We start from the raw sequence: 20,555 nt of genomic DNA on the forward strand, positions 1-20,555 counted from the left end.
ACCATTAGGTTAATACCATAATGTCAATTTCATTTCTGGAACATTAATATCAAATAATGAGTGACATCAAAATTATCAAGTTGAGCGGTAGCACAAATTTGCGAAGCATAGTATTTTCCCAGGATAATCAAGGAATACAGTTGGTAAATCTAGGAAATCCTTAATTAGGCGAATGCCATCAAATTATGCAATATATCTAAAAAGTAAACATTATTAAATGCATTAATTGGGTACAAATAGAATATGCAGAGGGAGAATCAACTTGCCTTGCTCGAACGTGTCCTGCGGGTCGTCCTCGAACGTGTTAGGCTCGTCTAACTCACAATCCACTTATAACATCGATTTGCACATCGCACATACAAAAGAATGCGTTTTATGCTCCATTACGCCGAGGACAAGAACGGGCGCGGGGCGTCGCGCGGGGTGGCTCGGACGCGGGGTCTTAACCCTGTTTTGTGAATACTAATTATGGTAAACCTCTTTTGCCAATTAAACTAATGGCATTGTGTATTATTTGCCTACATGATTTAACTGTTTAAGTTTCCAGTATGCAATGAGTTGTTGGATCTTATTGTTATTGTTTACTGAAACTATTCCAATAGTTTATAATACCAAAACTATTCTGAGTTGTTGGGTTAGTAAGAGCAACTCCAACAACCTCTCTAACTCATTTTCCAATGGTAAAAAATGAAAATCAGTAGAAGTCCGTTCCAACGGTCTCGGTAAACTCCTCCCTCGCAACCCCGCTCGACATTCCATCCCCTCGCCTCGCAACCTTTGGCGAGCTCCTCCGCCTCGCAATACTAGTGATTCTATGTATCTAAATATTTTGTCATTAAATGTATTCTTCCTCAACATTGCATGCAGCATATTTGATTATTCTCCTCTGACTAGCAATTCAATATATACAGTAATGCTGATGGGAACCCTTCTCTATAGTGTGAAGTACACACTTCCAGAGTATTTTTGTACCTTTCTTGTTGCTGGCGGTGTGTCCTCCTTTGCGTTGTTGAAGGTAAGATGATCCTCAATTTGTTGTTTCATCAACTGCCACACTGATGAGATGATGTTTTTTCTAGTGTATCGGATAGCCTTCTAACTCATCTAGTTTGCACCTTCTCATATTCTTGATGATACTGGAATAAGTCCAAAAACAGGATGAAATTTGTACTGTCATTTTTTATTTTAAATATGAAACATTTAGGGTAATTTTTCATTCTAGAATCAAACCTTGAAAATATTTAGTTTATATTCTTTTTCTTCGGTCACCGGTTAGGGGGGGGGGGTCTAAGCAGCCTCTGCATTTGCGGAGCAAGGCTTGCATTGGTTTTTCCCTTCCCCAGGGCCTCCAACATTGGGCCTACCTTTTTTTCTCATTCTTTGGTGTCCTTTATTTTTGTGGAATAAGACTTGCAAGGCTGGTCAAATCATTAGATGAAGAACTCTGGTGCCGTTTGGTTCACAAAATGTAACGTAAATGGTAATGGTAACGATTGTCACTCGAATACCGGCGGTAACAAATTTGAATAATGAGGTATCCATTTGTAGTGTAGTATCGATTACGGTTAGACTTAAACAAACATGATGTAAAGTTATTGGTTACTCATTGTGCTACCAATATGTGAACCAAACGGCACCTCTGTGGTTTTTAGTTATGGCATCACGAGAAGAACCATCTAAATTTGTGCCATACCATTATTTCAATTGGATCACTATTGGTTTTATTACACCTTTAGCTTTTTAACTAATAACTATACTGCTCTGTGCAAGTGCTGAACTTCTAAAATATGTTTTCTGCTACTTATCAGACAAGCTCCAAGACAGTTAAGAAGCTTGTCAACCCTAATGCACCTCTTGGCTATACATTGTGCTTCCTCAACTTAGCTTTTGATGGGTATATAACTCGACCCAAGATTTAATAAAGTCAAGGTAATTATATCTTGGCTACTTCATGATACCAGGCTACATGAAACATTGTGATCATCATTCTAAATAGGAGAAATGTTTGTTGTAGGTACCCAAAGACTAATCCATGGGATATAATGCTTGGCATGAACCTCTGGGGGACCATATATAATGCTGTAGTTATGTTTGTTGCGCCATTACTATTCAGTAACTGGCCATATGCAAATGGTTTCGAGGCATTGAGATTTTGCCAGGAGAACCCAGAGGTGGCCTGGGACATTTTTCTGTTCTGCCTATGTGGCGCCGTGGGGCAGAATTTCATCTTCTTAACCATCAGCAGGTTCGGCGCTCTTACTAACACAACGATCACTACCACCCGTAAATTCATGAGCATCGTCGTTTCATCTGTAATCAGCGGCAATCCATTATCTTCAAAGCAATGGGGTAGTGTTGCGATGGTCTTCTTAGGCCTCTCTGTCCAAATATATCTCAAATGGAAGAGAAAGAAGGGCAGAGACCGCAATGAGTAAGCTCGATTGTTGACTCTTGAACCTGTTCCGATTTGTAACTTCAATTGGACAGATCTGTTGTGCGGTTGACCTGGATAATGTTAATGTAGTCTGCTGAAATTATGAGCTAAAAAAAATATGAGTTATGCCTAGAGCGATACGTAATGTGAGGCTGTGAGCTATTGATAACACCTTGTAGTTTTCTGTTCTACAGGGAGGAGATGCAGCAAACTGTGTTGCATTCGGGGTGGTGGGGGGAGGGGAAGTTGTATGATGACCAGTGTATTTTTGTTCTACTGTCTCGAAAGTAACCTGTTATAGAATTAGAATCGCAACATAAGGTTTTTATTCACGTATACCTCTTATGTTGTGTTTGGAAGAGCAGTAATGTTTATAGTAAGGATTTAGGTTATTTGGATGAGTAAAATTTTACTAAGCCACAACCCACAGGTTATTTGGATGAGTAAAATTGGTCTAGGAATGCTTATAGTAAGGATTTAGGTTATGTTCCCAATCGTAATGAATATTTGTTGTCAGGAGATGTTATGAGAGCATTATTCATGTAGATATACGAATACAATGGGTGCTCAATGCTCCATTACGAAATGTAAATGACAGACTGATACTGGTAAATTCCGTATCTTCGTTGCACGTCCATTTTCTTTGGCAATTTAGGCTAAGCCGTTCTAATTATTTTCACACGTACTTTCCATATTCCTAATTATGGCGTCTTGGCTTTTTAGATACTGTTTCTGTTTTGTTCAAGTCCCCGAACCGTTGAATTGAATTGATAAACCGTACGACCAAGTTGCTGCCCAGTGTCGATGGCTACCGTCAATGAGGGCTCATTTATTGTGAATAAACATTATTAACTTGAATACCCGTGGGAAAAATCCGTGTTTATTTTGACCATATGCGTGACGTGTCTGTACGATTTTATTTGGTGGTTCACTAACTTTTGCTATGGCCCAATTTTCTTGACGGCCAAACCGTCAGAGAATTTCTTTGCTCTCTATATTTGGTGGGCATTGCTTAACTATAGTCCATCATAAAATATTTTCTTGGCGGTCTTTAACGGTTTGGTGTAGTGAACATACGGAGTTATGTACACCCGACCCGATTCACTGAGCCCGCTGTTGATTTACTTGTTGAACCAATTAACTAAATTCATTACAGATTCATAAACCACCCCCCATTTCCCCACAGCCTGCAGAAATTAACCAACATTTCCTTCAACTCTGTGCTTGCCAGTTGCCACCTATATAAACAGTTGCACCCAGCACTTGCTCACCACCACGGGGAGTAATGGCAACGCCGATTGCCCATATATATGATATGATGGCATTATCCTTTGATGACCCCCGCGTTTCTATACTTGTACCTGACGGCCAAGAACAGGAAGAAGAGGTAGTTGATGCTGCTGAGCACGCACATGACCCAGTAGAACCTCTCGAGGCGGTAGTGGTTCAGGCTGGCGCCCTGCAGCCACGGCCGGTGCCCGCCGCGGCCTGTCGCGCTGTTCACGACGGACACCAGCACCGAGCTGAGGTAATACCCCAGCGCCAGCGACGCCCACGACAGCGACGTCGCCAGCGACCTCATCCGCGGCGGCGCCTCGCTGAAGAAAAACTCGAGCAGCCCCGCCAGCGTGAACAGGTCCGCGGACCCCAGGAACAGGTACTGGAACGCGATCCAGAAGAAGGTGATGGGCAGCGGCTTCCCGGAGTCCTCCAGCATCCCGCTTCTGGACGCCACGTCCTTGCGCTTCACCTCGACGGCGGCGGCCACGGCCATCGCGACGACGGACATCACCAGCCCGGTGCCGATGCGCTGGAGGTGCGTGATGCCCGTCTCGGTCCCCGTCACGCGGCGCGCGAACACAGAAACCTCTTATGATCGACCATGTCATTTCTCTTGCTTTGACCACCTATACGAACTGAAAACCCACATTTATGTGCATTTGTCTTGTAAAATTCTTCCACTTCATCAAGAGTACCGAATGTCATTCCAACAGCTGGCTTTAATTTGTCCTCACAATTCGGTACAAACGACGACAACTGCAATAAGAAAATCAATGAGTGCACTGCTATGACTTTAATATGTTCTCACAATCATATACAAATTACTCACTGATGTACAAACAATGGATTTTTTTGGGTGTATGGAATCCATCTTTATGATGTGCAGCTTTATTGAAAGGAACATCGTCGATCGTGGCAGTGTGTTGTACAGGAGGAACGACTTCAACTTGAGAGGCAACTTCTTCAATAGAAGCATCGTCGGCTATGGCAATGTGTTGTGCAGGAGGAACAACTTCTACTTGAGAAGCAATTTCTTCAACAAGAGCAAGGAGATGAATGGAATCAAGGCTTCGAATGTCTGTACCATCAGCACTAGGGCCGTCGGCGATCCATCGCGCATCCATGGCGGTGAGGAGAGCATCCACCCGCCGCTAGGGCATTGGGGCGGTGGCTCCTCCATGCCACACCAGCCACAACAAGGGCAACAACTTTAGAAGACTATTTCGCCGGTGAAGAATGGTGGCGACGAGGGTGGTTGCTGCTCCCGGTGATGCCCCTGGAGGTGCTAGCTGGAGTCCTGATCGTAATGAGATGCTTTTCTGGCTTCTTAGAGAAGATATCACGTCAAGGGGTTTTGTAAAATGTACAGAGCCAGAGTGGGAGGCATGGAGGGGCTTCTTTGCAAAATAGACGTAGCACCGTTGGATATGGAGGGTGTGGTCTGGATTGATTTTGCTCATGGGAGCAGCAGCGCTCCTTGCGCACAAGATATGGTCTTGGCGGGCAAAGAACGGGCACGGTCGTTGGTGAGCGTTCGGACGGCGAGGTACGACGGCAAGCGGCGTTTACGAACTCCGGCGACGGCGTGGGCGAGTGGGAGAGAGAGAGGGAGCTCGAGGAGGAAGAGAGCTCGGTTGTGGGAGGGAGAAGAGAGGAGCTCGGCTGCCCCTTTTATAGAGGAGGGAGGAGATGAGAGGTCGGCCGGGGAGAGATGTATGGCCGACGGGTTCATGGCCATTGATGGCATTCACGGAGCTTCAATGAGGGAGAGAAAAACGGATGCATTGAAGTTCATAACGACAGGGAGAGCGAACGGCGCGCAGGACGGCTCGGGTGGCGGCACGGCGCGGGTCCTAGCGCGACGGGGCTGGGCGCGCTTGGCGCGGGCAGGGCGGCTGCGCGGTCGGTCGTGCGGCGTCGGGGTCGGCTGACGCGGTCGCTCGGTGTCGCAGCAGTCGGGGCGCCGGTCCTAGTCACGGGCGGGTCGCGCGGCGCGCGGTGCAGGGAGAGCGTCGGGCGCGGGATGGGAGGAAAGGCAGGGAGAGGGAGAAGAAAGGTGGAGCCCACGCGGCAGGGGAAAGGGGGTTTGCCCTAGCGGCGGCGGCTTCAGCTGGGAGTCGGGGCGGACGGCTAGGTTTAGGTGTTGGGCCCTAGTGGGCCGATTAGGTTAGGGTTGTTTTGTTTTTTTTCTTTTTCGAATTTCCTTTTTAGTGTAACAAATATATATATATACTCTCTAAGAATTATAATAAATCCAAAAATAATAGTTTATAAATAAAATACATAATTTTCGAATAAATTCTATTTAAATCAAACGTGTGTCACAATAAAACAATAAAAGTGAGATTTTTTGCATATACTTATATACAAAATGATTAACCATATCAAAATAAATGGTTTCCTAAATATTTTTATTTTTGGACCAATAATTATTATATTATTATTTACTAGGATTTTCATTTAAGAAGAAATGCTACTAAATATTCAAAAACCAAACATGTGAAATCAAAAATTATTCCAAAAGCAAATAAATGACACACTCTTAAAAGAAAATTCGTTACCATAAATGTCATTAATAAACTAACTGTATTATTTTTATTTGGTGATTTTTATAGTGTTACATGGAGATTCCTCACAAAAGGGAAACATCTACTAAGGAAGAAAACTGTGGTATTCAAGTGGATCATTGGATCACTTGAAAGGGGTTGAGTGCAACCCTCATCCATTGGGACGCCACAACGTGGAAGTAAGCAAGTGTTCTACTTGGCCGAACCACGGGATAAAATTCGCCGTGTAACCTGTCGTTATTCTTGTGCGCTTCTCTCTGCTTCTATTCACTTAATAATTGCTCTAAGTTTAATTCTCACTTTATGAAGAGCAATTAAGTGAAGAAGTCATCTCTCTCTCTTTAGACATAGCACTTTGGTTTTGATTTCACTAACACTTCATAGACCAAGTTTGTGCTATTTAGTGTTGATTTTTACAAGATCACCTATTCACCCCCCCTCTAGGTGCTCTCAGCAGCGACGACCACGTACCTCCAAACCTCGCCAACCAGAAATAGTTACGTGGAAGACAAACACGTTCAAGGCATCCAGTCGACTGGTCAAATCTGGACCGATCTTTGATCAATTATTATCTAAATATATGAATAAGAAGGCCGACCTAAGTGACCGGCCAACAAAGAGACCTCGCTCAGCTACTTAGGAGCGACAGCCGGTAAGATCGATTGGAAAATCTCACCAATCGGAAAGGTCAATAGGTTATAATGTCCAATTAAGAGACCTAATGTACCTACATGGACACCTCCACCCCATGCCCACCTGTGTCATATCAATACGCATACATACCACCGTCTTATGTCCCCAATCAAAAGTGGGGCATGCCACCATATCCACATGGGATGCCACAATACCCCGCTTTGGGGGCACTCCAAGCGTTTGTGTTTGGCAGGTTGGCACCTACAGTACAAGACTGATTGAGTGCCCCTCAACCGGTCACCAGACACAGGTCCAGCAAGATTGCCAGACTACTCGGCCATAATGGACTACCAATCCGACCGGGGGCACAAAGAGGACATATCTACATCCGCCAAGAGAACAACAAAAGGGGACATCATCAAAATAGGCACAACGGATGTCATCATACAGGAAAATAATGAAGGACCGATGTTTTTTTGGTAAATCGACCAATATAGGCAAGGAAGAAGACACAGGAACATCCAGCAAAACAGCCGACCCAAAATACTCCATGCCTCGATGGTGTCCATCGAGGCTGACACAGTCTCAAAAGCGTAAATTGCAAAGCTTGAGAGCAAATGAGAGCAAGGAAAAAGAAGCAGAAAAATATTTAATGATATACATCCACAATACCCCCACCACCGTAAAAGAGGTGGAGGCCAAAGGCCGTCAAAACAAATCAAACAACCACAAAAACAGAGAACAAGACAACAGTTACACAACCCTCTACAGGTGCGGTGGATAGTATGACCCTTGAGTCCGGACCGCCACTCTACACCAGAACACCACCGATGACACGCCAACACCTATGGAGGAAGATAATAGTGAGGAGGACGACCTGCTGGAAGAGGACTTGGTTGACTACGGAGCCACGCTAGAACACATAGTTATGGATGTAAATATTATTATGTTCTCAACTGGTTGTACTATTATCGGTGACAATGAACCAATTGTTGCTCAATTCGATTTTGGTCATAAAAGAATCGGTCAACCATTTAAAATCGCTCTTCGTGCACGGTCATATCGATGAAATACCAATTGCTAAAATGTTGGTAGATGGAGGAGCGATCATGAATTCAATGCCTTATTCATTGTACATAAAATTAGGGAGGCGAGATGACAAACTAGTCAAGACCAATATGACGCTTAGCGTTGTTGCAATCGATAGTTCGATCAAAGTCAAGAGAGTCACGTCCGTTAAATTAATCATCAGACTAAAATCTTTGGTGCTGCATTATTCGTCGCTGATATAGAAAGAAATTATAGGCTAATCAATGGGCCGTCTGTGCTGGCATGCTCGCTCCAATGGCTCTGCGCCACGTCACCTCTCTTACGTGCTCTTCGCTCCTTCCCCACGGTTACGCTGGGCTTCTATAACACGCGATCCCGCTTCCACTCGGCGACCACCGGGCACCGCCGCCGGTACACCGCGCATCGAATCGCCACCAGTGCCGATTCTGCTGACCCCTCGCCATCGCCGGCGGGCGAATCGACACCATGGCCGCCGCACGCCGGGGCCGCGCCGACGGTGCCAACGGCGTCGTCCGTCCCCGCCCCCGCGACCGTGTCGTCGGCGTCAGCGGAAGCATGGCGGGGCGCGTGGCCGTCCTCGCCTTCTGTGTCGCCGGGATCTGGTCCGCCTACATCTACCAGGGCGTCCTCCAGGAGACTCTGTAAGCCCTTTCTCTCTCCAATGCCGTCCGAACTCCGCCAGACGATTACAAGCTGGGGGTCAGTTTGCTGGGTTTGTCGTCCTCAGATCCACGAAGCGGTTCGGGCCGGAGGCGCGGCGGTTCGAGCACCTCGCGTTCCTCAACTTCGCGCAGAATGTCGTATGCTTAATGCTTCGTCTGGTCCTTCCTAAGTGAGAGCTCACTCCCTCCCTCTCGCGCCGCATGGCTGTCTGATTGCGCATTTCGCGCAACGTCGTGGACTCGTGGTGATCGGTTCCGTCTCCTCTGCGTGGGTGGCGACTGCATAGAGGGTTCCTGACATTTCTGCTGCTTTTCCAGTGATTAAGTTGTGGTCGGGCGGGAGTAGCTCCGACGGCCGTGCGCCGTTATCGAAATACTGGGGCGTCAGCGTAACCAATACCATCGGGCCGACCATGGGGATCGAGGCGCTCAAGTACATTAGCTATCCGGCTCAGGTTTGGTTCCGCCTGCTATTGCCGTCTCACCTTGGTTGTTATATGCACTGTCCCGGACATTGTGTCATGTTAATGTTAGGTTCCTGTCGCGGGCACATGGGTAATATTGTCACTGACGCTTATGGATTGAGATGTTCCGATAGAGTTAATTGACTATATAGGGAGCTCTTTGGAAGTGCTTCCTCAAGTGAACATTTAGGAAGAACATTGCATTGATTGGATTGTATGTGATATGGCGACTGGCGATCGTGTGCGGTATCGACCATCGGCAATCCATCTCTAGGTGATTGTCTTGTATTTCAGAATGTAACCTTACATCTTGTAAACGAATCCATAAAGCAACTAATTCTTAGAGTTGGGTCGTGGTAGCTATCTTATTGCAGAGAGCATTGATCCAAGCATCGTTCTTGCTCAACGGATTTGTTTTTTTCTCTTGACAAGCTCGAAGATATGTGGCGCGAGGTTTCTTTACGCAATCCCGACTAATTTCTGTTGGTGTGAACAGGTGTTGGCAAAATCTTCTAAGATGATCCCTGTAAGTTTACATTTACTTAAACACACTGCATAATATATGTGTATCCCTACATAAAAGTATTGACAGTGTACATTGAGTCCCAGAGTCACTTGTTATTTTGTTCTTGGACAGTCCAATTTAATTTATTTTGCTGAGTAAATAAATCTATAAAGTGCAGAATATAAGTGCAGCGAAAGATAATGCCTTTTTTTAAATTTGAGACATACCCTGCTCAACAATATTATAATTTTGCATTAGCAAGAACAAGGATGGGGATATTTTTATTGAGATTCATGTTGGCTCAATGTGCTTACTACAGATCGTAAGATATTATATTGCCTCCGTGTTGTAGACACCTTTGTGGGCCGGTAGTATGCCAGGCGCCACAAAGGATAAGTCCTAGTTGGGCTGTTTGTTTAGAAGATAAGAAGAAATAAAGAGGGAGTTTGTAACACTATAAAAACCATCAACTAAAAATAATGCATTTAGTTATTATGATAATTATGGTAATGAATTTTTCATTCAAGTGTTGGTTATTTATTTACATTTGGAATAATTTTTGTTTGCTCATGTTTGATTTTGGATTTTTAATAGCATTCCTTCTTAATGAAAATCCAATTTAATAATATAATAATTATTAGTCCAAAAATAAATATTGTAGTTATAAATAGTTTTGGTATAATTATTATGAATTTTAGGGTTATTTATAAATATATTTTGAAATTAGAAAAGAAATAGAAAAAGAAAAAAGAAACTCTAACCCTAACGGCCCACTAGGGGCAAGCCGCGCCGCGCCCTCCTCTGCCTCCCCAGCTACCGCCGCCAGGGGGATTTCTCCCCTCCCTGCCGCGCGGGCCCCATTGGCCAGGGTCCCGCGGGCGTCTCTTCCCCGCGCCCATGCCGCCGTCGCGACCTGACCCCGCGTCCGAGCCGCCGCCGCCGCCAGGACCCGACCCCGCGTCCGAGCCACCCCGCGCGACGCCCCGAGACTGTTCTTCTCCTCGGCGTAATGGAGCATCAAACGTTCGTTTCTTCCTTCCCCCACTCTCTCCCCATTGATGTCGTCGCCATTAATGTCTTTGAAGAACCGCCGGCCGCCTCTCCCTCTCCTCGGCGCCCTCTCCTCTCCCCTGCCTCTCTCTATAAATATCGGCCGTGCCATGGAGCTCTCCTCCCTACCCGAGCTCGCCCCCTCTCTCTCACTCTCCTTGCTCGCCCACGTCATCGCCGGAGCTCGCCCACGTCGTCGCTCGCCGGAGCTTCGTAGACCGTGCAGCCCCCGCCGTCGCCGGAGCTTCGTAGACCGTGCAACCCCCGCCGGAGCCGCCCGACGTCGAGCCCCTGCCCTTCTCCACTCGGCCGACATCCCCATCGAACTCTCCCCCTTCACACGAGCAAGCTCAAGGTGGAAGACGACCCAAAATAATTTTATGTATTTTCGAAATCACTTTTTGATTCAGTTTGTGAATTTTATAATTATTGTGTTGTAATATGAGAATGTTGTAATTCGGAATTCATGCGTATGTGCACTATGGATTTTTGGTAGATATATGCGATAAATTAGTGCACCGTTATTAGTCATGTTATTTGTTTATGATGACTTTTAGAAAGTTGGATTAGAGAGAAGTATGACAAAAAAATTGATAGACACATGATGGTGATAAAAACACTAGATAGGTAATTTTATAGTTAATTTTGTTCACAATGGATTTTGGAAATTATTTAGAAGGTTATAATCATAAGTTCATTTTAATAGATAATAGAAGCTTTTCTTAAATGGAATTAGTAAATGGTATACGATTCATGGCAATATAAATATTATAGGTTATTAGATGATTTATCTCTGATTATTATTAATGATAATTTCGTTTAGGAAGAAAATATAAAACTAAAAGAATATCACTAGTCATAACAAAAATTGGTTTTTACTAAGCCAAAATAAAGGTGTTCATAAGTATATCATTTAACTTCTTAGAATTAGTAAAATACTTTTTTATGTCAAAATAACCATGTTTATGTTATAAAAAGCCCAATTGGTGATTTATATTGATTCTTAGAATATTAATGTTAGTAGAGTCATGAATGAACCATTTTTAGCTATACACAAAAGTTCTGTTTAGAAATAAAAGGAATAAAATCTATCAGTCAATTATTAGTAATAATTAACCTTTATTTTCATAAAGAATTATTATAGCCACCTACTCATAATTTCATCAATAATGCTCGCATTAATAGTCATAATGAATTAATAAGTATTTACGCGTTAAGACGTATTTATGAGTGTGATAAGTGTGACGTATGAAGGGTGAATGATTACCCCTATATTGGTGTATGTTTATTTATTTGGTGTACGTATTCTTTTGTATGTGTGATACGCAAATCGATCCTAGAAGTGGACTGTGAGTTAGACGAGCCTAACACGTTCGAGGACGACCCGCAGGACACGTTCGAGCAAGGCAAGTGGATTCTCCCTCTGCATATTCTATTTGTACCCAATTAATGCATTTAATAATATTTACTTTTTTGATATATTGCATAATTTGATGGGATTCGCCTAATTAAGGATTTTCTAGATTTATCAACTGTATTCCTTGATTACCATGGGAAAATAATATGCTTTGCAAATTTGTGCTACCGCGCAACCTGAAAATTTTGATGTCACTCATTATTTGATATTAATGTTCCGGAAATGAAATTGGCATTATAGTGTTAACCCGATGGTTAAACAATATTATTTCATATTAATTGGAACATTGAGTGACCACCCAGGACAGTACAACCACGAGTGCTATCATGGCTCTGGCTTTGGTAACTAGCTTTATATGCTTAGTACCTAGCAACCTTGCCTGAAATATGGACAAGAGGGGGAGCGGCAGTGGTGGCAGCTCACGTTAACATGCAGACGTATTCTTGGCTAAGGTACCTCGCCCAGAGGGCTTCACACCGACTTGGAAACCTTAGCGGGCTGCTTTGTATTAAGTGTATTTTGTGAAAGCCTCATAATAGATCCCTAGCCATTCACCTTGGTAGTTTTTACGGGTCCGATCAACCCAGGCTAGATGGGATACATGGCTTGTGGGTAAAGTTGTATCACCTCTGTAGAGTGTAAAACTGATATGTCAGCCGCGCTCACGATTAAGAGTAACCTGGACCCTCACATGATAATTGAACTTAAAGATGGACAATAAATCGAGATCTGATGATCTGCCAATGGTTTGATTAAGTGGTTTCACATAAGTGTTTTTGATATACTCTTATACCTTTGTTTAAATGGGATACTTGGAATACACACTTATTATTAAGACAGGTGTTGCTAATAAAATATTGACCAACTAAAATGCTTACTGCTTAACCTTAGCCTCACCTTGTTAAACTTGCATTAATTTTTCTCCCACTTGCTGAGCCCCGACCATAAGTGAGCTCACCCTTGCTTATATTTTGATCAGAGGGTGATGAAGAAGACATTGATGGAGATTTCGATGAATACTAAGTCTAACGATGCGCCGGTCATCTTCCTGTGGGAGATTACCCATGTTATTTCCGCTTTACTTTGATAATACATTTTAAAACACTATTATCTGGATGTTGTAATAAAGACTATTTTACTCTCTTTACGCCTTTATTGGATTGTCTTTTGATATATATTACACTTGTGATGTCAACATATGTATGGAAATGGATCTTGGCACACATATGCTATGCATTCGGTTTTGCCTGACAGAAGTGGTATCAGAGTTATGTTGACCATAAGTCGTTAGACTAGTTAGAAATGGAAAGTCTAGTTTGTTCAAAACTTCCTAATTTCATTCTTATAAAATTATTTTACCAGCCTTACCTCTTTAAAATTCAACTGAGTTGACATTTCGTTTGTAGATGGTTCGTACTCTCCAAACCACCCGAGTTAACACCAACTACGCTCCTCCGCCACGACAAGCTTCTGTCTACCCCGTGATAGTGGAGAAAGTTTCGGTGGATCTCCCTCGCATTCGAGTGGAGCACGGAGTCATCATCGAAGACATCTCGGAGGAACTTCTGCCGACGCCCACCCCGTTGGCAGAGTCACTGGCCTTCGCAGCTAGGTCATCAACCTCAGCACCGCCTGCACCAGTCGTTCAAGCTCCTGCACCCGGAGACGATGACCCAGACGACTCTAGGGACAACGATGACAACGACGACGAGGAGAACGTCAACGAGGAGGCCAACGATGCCCAACAGGACTACTTCATGGGGTTTGGGCCTGTCACCGAACATTACACATCAATGTTCGAGACGGGGCACTTCCCCAACCTGCTGCAAGACGTGTTGCACGCGTTGGGAACCTACGTCTGACCCTTGTACGAGACAAGGCGAGTGTGCGAGCCTCCCCGGGCTTGCTACTACATCACTCGCATCCACGTCAGGGTGATGGATGCAGGGGATAGGGGGTTCAGGACTCTATCGGCTCATGAGTCCCTGACACCGCTATCCACCTACGCTGCTTCGGTCAGCGATGCTGCCAGACGGACTTTGTGGTCTCTCAGCCATACCTACCGGCAGTAGCTGCATGACACGAGGTTCAGGCATCTTCCTCTGCGTCTAAGTGGAGGAAGCCAGACCAGCATCGTTCCAGGTGGAGCTGGTGAGGATCGCCTCAACACCCTAGCTGGTGTAGTGGTCGGTCTTAATACCGACCTGGACAGTGCCACCCTGGATCTCTCTAGGGTACACTTGGAGCTGAAGGATGCCCATGTCAGGATTGCAGCCCTGGAAGCCCTACTTCAAGGACGTGGATCCCCCTGAAGCCCAGGTCCTCGCCATGGCGTTGTCCCCTCCCCGCATGAGAGAAAGTAGGCGGGTGATGGCTCATAAAATCCTGATGCTTATCTCTAGCCGGTGGTGCATTCTGCTGGTGCTGTTGGTTCTGCTGGTTTTGCTGAATCTGTTGAACGGATGCAGTGAGTCCCTGCATAAGCTGCATCTGAGCGGCGATAAACTGCTCCATGTTAGGATTCGGTGGTGGTGTTGGTATCTGTTGACCACGCTGGTTCCTGTTGTTGTTGGATCCTGAACGAGCGTTCACCATCTGATTTGTTAGAAAGTGAACTTTTCAGACGAGTGAAGAGTAATAAAGATTCTAGAGAGGAATAACTTAAGTTTATTTTTTTATATGCTCTTATGACCATCATTTCATAAGACCATTGCACTCAAACAAAAATCCAACTCAAACGTAGCAACCAACACCAACACATGGTTGTTATTATTATAAAGATAACTTATAAAAGGGTATTCATCGTCTGACGTGAAAACTATCTTATTACAACTTATAACTTAAAATTTCAAAACAGCCTCGTGATGGATCCGGGTTCCCCATAGCGAATCCTCTTTCGGGGAGGGGACAACGCCATGGCGGGGACCTGGGCTTCAGGGGGATCCCGTCCTTGAAGTAGGGCTTCCAGGGCTGCAATCCTGGCATGGGCATCCTCCAGCTCCAAGTGCACCCTAGAGAGATCCAGGGTGGCACTGTCCAGGTCGGTGTTAAGACCGGCCACTACACCAGCTAGGGTGTTGAGGCGATACTCACCAGCTCCACCTGAAACGATGCTGGTCTGGCTTCCTCCACTTAGACGCAGAGGAAGATGCCTGAACCTCGTGTCATGTAGCTGCTGCCGGTAGGTATGGCTGAGAGACCACAAAGTTCGTCTGGCAGCATCGCTGACCGAAGCAGCGTAGGTGGATAGCTGTGTCAGGGACTCATGAGCCGATAGAGTCCTGAACCCCCTATCCCCTGCATCCATCACCCTGACGTGGATGCGAGTGATGTAGTAGCAAGCCCGGGGAGGCTCGCACACTCGCCTTGTCTCGTACAAGGGTCGGACGTAGGTTCCCAACGCGTGCAACACGTCTTGCAGCAGGTTGGGGAAGTGCCCCGTCTCGAACATTGATGTGTAATGTTCGGTGACAGGCCCAAACCCCATGAAGTAGTCCTGCTGGGCATCGTTGGCCTCCTCGTTGACGTTCTCCTCGTCGTCATCGTTGTCCCTAGAGTCGTCTGGGTCATCGTCTCCGGGTCCAGGAGCTTGAACGACTGGTGCAGGCGGTGCTGAGGTTGATGACCTAGCTGCGAAGGCCAGTGACTATGCCAACGGGGTGGACGTCGGCAGAAGTTCCTCCGAGATGTCTTCCGTTATGACTCTGTGCTCCACTCGAATGCGAGGTAGATCCACCGGAACTTCATCCACTATCACTGGGTAGACAGAAGCTTGACGTGGCGGAGGGGCGTAGTTGGTGTTAACTCGGGTGGTTTGGAGAGTACGAACCATCTACAAGAGAAATGTCAACTCATTTGAATTTTAAAGAAGTGAGGCTGATAAAATAGTTTTATAAGAATGAAATTAGCATGTTTTGAACAAACTAGGCTTTCCATTTCTAACTAGTCTAACGACCTAGGGTCAGCATAGCTCTAATACCACTTCTGTCAGGCAAAACCGAATGCATATCATGTGTGACAAGATACATTTCCACACATATGTTGACGTCACAAGTGTAATATATCAAAAGACAATGCAATAAAAACGTAAAGACAGTAGAATATTCTTTATTACAACATCCAAATAATAGTATTTTAAAATGTATCATCAAAGTAAAACGGAAATAACATGGGTATTCTCCCACAGGAAGATGACCGGCGCATCGTTAGGCTCAGTATTCATCGAAATCTCCATCAATGTCTTTTTCATCACCCTCTGATAAAAATATTAGCAAGGGTGAGCTCACTTATGGTCGGGGCTCAGCAAGTGGAGGAAAAATTAATGCAAGTTTAAAAAGGTGAGGTTAAGTTTAAGCAGTAAGCATTTTAGTTGGTCAATATTTTATTAGCAACATCTGTCTTACTAATAAGTGTGTATCCCAAGTATCCCATTTAAACAAAGATATAAGAGTATATCAAAAACACTTAAGTGAAACTACTTAAGCAAACCATTGTTAGATCATCAGATCTCGATTTATTGTCCATCTTTAAGTTCAATTATCATGTGAGGGTCCATGTTGCTCTTAACCGTGAGCACTACTGACATATCAGTTTTACACTCTGCAGAGGTGGTACAACTTTATCCACAAGCCATATATCCCATCTAGCCTGGGTTGATCGGACCCGTAAAAACAACCAAGGTGAATGGCTAGGGATCCATTATGATGCTTTCACAAAATACACTTAATATAAAACAACCCGCTAAGGTTTCCAAGTCGGTGTGGAGGCCCTTTGGGCGAGGTACCTTAGCCAATAATACGTCCCCATGTTAACGTGAGCTGCCACCACTGCCGCTCTCCCTCTTGCCCATATTTCAGGTAAGGTTGCTAGGTACTAAGCATATAAAACTAATTACCAAAGACAAAGCCATGATAACACTCGTGGTTGCACTGTTATCATGGGTGGTCACTCCATATTCCAATTAATATGAAATAATCTTGTTTAACCATTGGGTTAATACCATAATGTCAATTTCATTTCCGGAACATTAATATCAAATAATGAGTGACATCAAAATTATCAAGTTGAGCGGTAGCACAAATTGAGCGGTAACATTAATATCAAAATTATCAAATTATGCAATATATCTAAAAAGTAAACATTATTAAATGCATTAATTGGGTACAAATAGAATATGCAGAGGGAGAATCCACTTGCCTTGCTCGAACGTGTCCTGCGGGTCGTCCTCGAACGTGTTAGGCTCGTCTAACTCACAATCCACTTATAACATCGATTTGCACATCGCACATACAAAAGAATACGTTTTATGCTCCATTACGCCGAGGACAAGAACGGGCGCGGGGCGTCGCGCGGGGTGGCTCGGACGCGGGGTCGGGTCCTGGCGGCGGCTTGGACGCGGGGTCTTAACCCTGTTTTGTGAATACTAATTATGGTAAACCTCTTTTGCCAATTAAACTAATGGCATTGTGTATTATTTGCCTACATGATTTAACTGTTTAAGTTTCCAGTATGCTATGAGTTGTTGGATCTTATGTGCATTGTTTACTGAAACTATTCCAATAGTTTATAATACCAAAACTATTCTGAGTTGTTGGGTTAGTAAGAGCAACTCCAACAGCCTCTCTAACTCATTTTCCAATGGTAAAAAATGAAAATCAGTAGAAGTCCGTTCCAACGGTCTCGGTAAACTCCTCCCTCGCAATCCCGCTCGACATTCCATCCCCTCGCCTCGCAACCTTTGGCGAGCTCCTCCGCCTCGCAATACTAGTGATTCTATGTATCTAAATATTTTGTCATTAAATGTATTCTTCCTCAACATTGCATGCAGCATATTTGATTATTCTCCTCTGACTAGCAATTCAATATATACAGTAATGCTGATGGGAACCCTTCTCTATAGTGTGAAGTACACACTTCCAGAGTATTTTTGTACCTTTCTTGTTGCTGGCGGTGTGTCCTCCTTTGCGTTGTTGAAGGTAAGATGATCCTCAATTTGTTGTTTCATCAACTGCCACACTGATGAGATGATGTTTTTTCTAGTGTATCGGTTAGCCTTCTAACTCATCTAGTTTGCACCTTCTCATATTCTTGATGATACTGGAATAAGTCCAAAAACAGGATGAAATTTGTACTGTCATTTTTTATTTTAAATATGAAACATTTAGGGTAAATTTTCATTCTAGAATCAAACCTTGAAAATATTTAGTTTATATTCTTTTTCTTCAGTCACCAGTTAGCGGGTTCTAAGCAGCATCTGCATTTGCGGAGCAAGGCTTGCATTGGTTTTTCCCTTCCCCAGAGCCTCCACCATTGGGTCTACCTTTTTTTTCTCATTCTTTGGTGTCCTTTATTTTTGTGGAATAAGACTTGCAAGGCTGGTCAAATAATTAGATGAAGAACTCTGTGGTTTTTGGTTATGGCGTCACTAGAAGAACCATCTAAATTTGTGCCATACCATTATTTCAATTGGATCACTATTGGTTTTATTACACCTTTAGCTTTTTAACTAATAACTATACTGCTCTGTGCAAGTGCTGAACTTCTAAAATATGTTTTCTGCTACTTATCAGACAAGCTCCAAGACAGTTAAGAAGCTTGTCAACCCTAATGCACCTCTTGGCTATACATTGTGCTTCCTCAACTTAGCTTTTGATGGGTATACTAACTCGACCCAAGATATAATAAAGTCAAGGTAATTATATCTTGGCTACTTCATGATACCAGGCTACATGAAACATTGTGATCATCATTCTAAATAGGAGAAATGTTTGTTGTAGGTACCCAAACACGAATCCATGGGATATAATGCTTGGCATGAACCTCTGGGGGACCATATATAATGCTGTAGTTATGTTTGTTGCGCCATTACTATTCAGTAACTGGCCATATGCAGATGGTTTCGAGGCATTGAGATTTTGCCAGGAGAACCCAGAGGTGGCCTGGGACATTTTTCTGTTCTGCCTATGTGGCGCCGTGCGTCAGAATTATATCTTCTTAACCATCAGCAGGTTCGGCGCTCTTACTAACACAACGATCACTACCACCCGTAAATTCATGAGCATCGTGGTTTCATCTGTCATCAGTGGCAATCCATTATCTTCAAAGCAACGGGGTAGTGTTACGATGGTCTTCTTAGGCCTCTCTGTCCAAATATATCTCAAATGGAAGAGAGAGAAGGGCAGACACCCCAGTGAGTAAGCTCGATTGTTGACTCTTGTACCTGTTCCGATTTGTAACTTCAATTGGACAGATCTGTTGTGAGGTTGACCAGGATAATGTTAATGTAGTCTGCTGAAATTATGAGCTATGCCTAGAGCGATACGTAATGTGAGGCTGTGAGAGCCTTATTCATGTAGATATGTAAATTGGTCTAGGAATGTTTATAGTAAGGATTTAGGTTATGTTCCCAATCGTAATGAATATTTGTTGTCAGGAGATGTTATGAGAGCCTTATTCATGTAGATATGCGAATACAATGGGTGCTCAATGCTCCATTACGAAATGTAAATGACAGACTGATACTGGTAAATTCCATATTTTCGTTGCACGTCCATTTTCTTTGGCAATTTAGGTTAATAATGTTTGTTCACAATAAATACTCATGGCAAAATTCCGTGTTTATTTTGACCATATGCGTGACGTCTGCACGATTTTATTTGGTGGTTCACTAACTTTTGCTATGGCCCAATTTTCTTGACGGCCAAACCGTCAGAGAATTTCTTTGCTCTCTATATTTGGTGGTCATTGCTTAACTATAGTCCATCATAAAATATTTTCTTGGCGGTCTTTAACCATATTTTTTTGGGGGGGGGGGGGGTTTGGTGTAGTGAACATACGGAGTTATGTACACCCGACCCGATTCACTGAGCCCGCTGTTGATTTACTTGTTGAACCAATTAACTAAATTCATTACAGATTCATAAACCACCCCCCATTTCCGCACAGCCTGCAGAAATTAACCAACATTTCCTTCAACTCTGTGCTTGCCAGTTGCCACCTATATAAACAGTTGCACCCAGCACTTGCTCACCACCACGGGGAGTAATGGCAACGCCGATTGCCCATATATATGATGGCATTATCCTTTGTGATGTAGTTGAGGTGCCCGATCTTTCGGCGAGTAGAGATAATTTCGATTTGGCGGAAGATGACCCTTGCGATCCGACTACGACGAGCAAGCCCGAGGCGCCAATGCAATCGCTGAACCAACTCCCTGTGGTTACCGACCTTGCTGATGCGAGATCGGCCTGATCACGAAGATCGTTTCCTGTGCGCAATCGAAGAACGAACAAGAACAAGATGCGAGCAATCTAATCTATTACTCGAGGGTGGAGTTCTGAATACACGAAGACAGCGCAGATTTGCGCGTGTTCGAGAGTAGCTAAGGCTAACGTAAAACAAAACTCGAAAATAAAGGAGGCGCAGCTCCTGGATAAATAGAGGGGGCGCAGCCCCTAGGGGCGGCCAACCCT

The 20,555-nt window shown here is 44.2% G+C and overlaps 1 protein-coding gene and 1 pseudogene across 1 annotated transcript; both read left to right on the forward strand.

Moving 5' to 3' along the window:
- The first annotated feature begins 331 nt into the window (after positions 1 to 331).
- On the forward strand, positions 332 to 2,605 carry LOC103629804 (UDP-galactose/UDP-glucose transporter 3-like; annotated as a pseudogene).
- Positions 2,606 to 8,331: 5,726 nt separating this feature from the next.
- Positions 8,332 to 19,636, forward strand: LOC103629805 (UDP-galactose/UDP-glucose transporter 3). Its single transcript, XM_020539410.3, is given in 8 exon segments — positions 8,332 to 8,627; positions 8,714 to 8,789; positions 8,791 to 8,818; positions 8,967 to 9,103; positions 9,609 to 9,642; positions 17,956 to 18,059; positions 18,654 to 18,775; positions 18,861 to 19,636. Coding segments are annotated over 8 exon segments (1,098 nt in total). The 5' UTR covers positions 8,332 to 8,451; the 3' UTR covers positions 19,282 to 19,636.
- Positions 19,637 to 20,555: the final 919 nt, after the last annotated feature.

Source organism: Zea mays, chromosome 6 (assembly GCF_902167145.1).
Source record: "Zea mays cultivar B73 chromosome 6, Zm-B73-REFERENCE-NAM-5.0, whole genome shotgun sequence".
Classification (NCBI taxonomy): Eukaryota; Viridiplantae; Streptophyta; class Magnoliopsida; order Poales; family Poaceae; genus Zea; species Zea mays.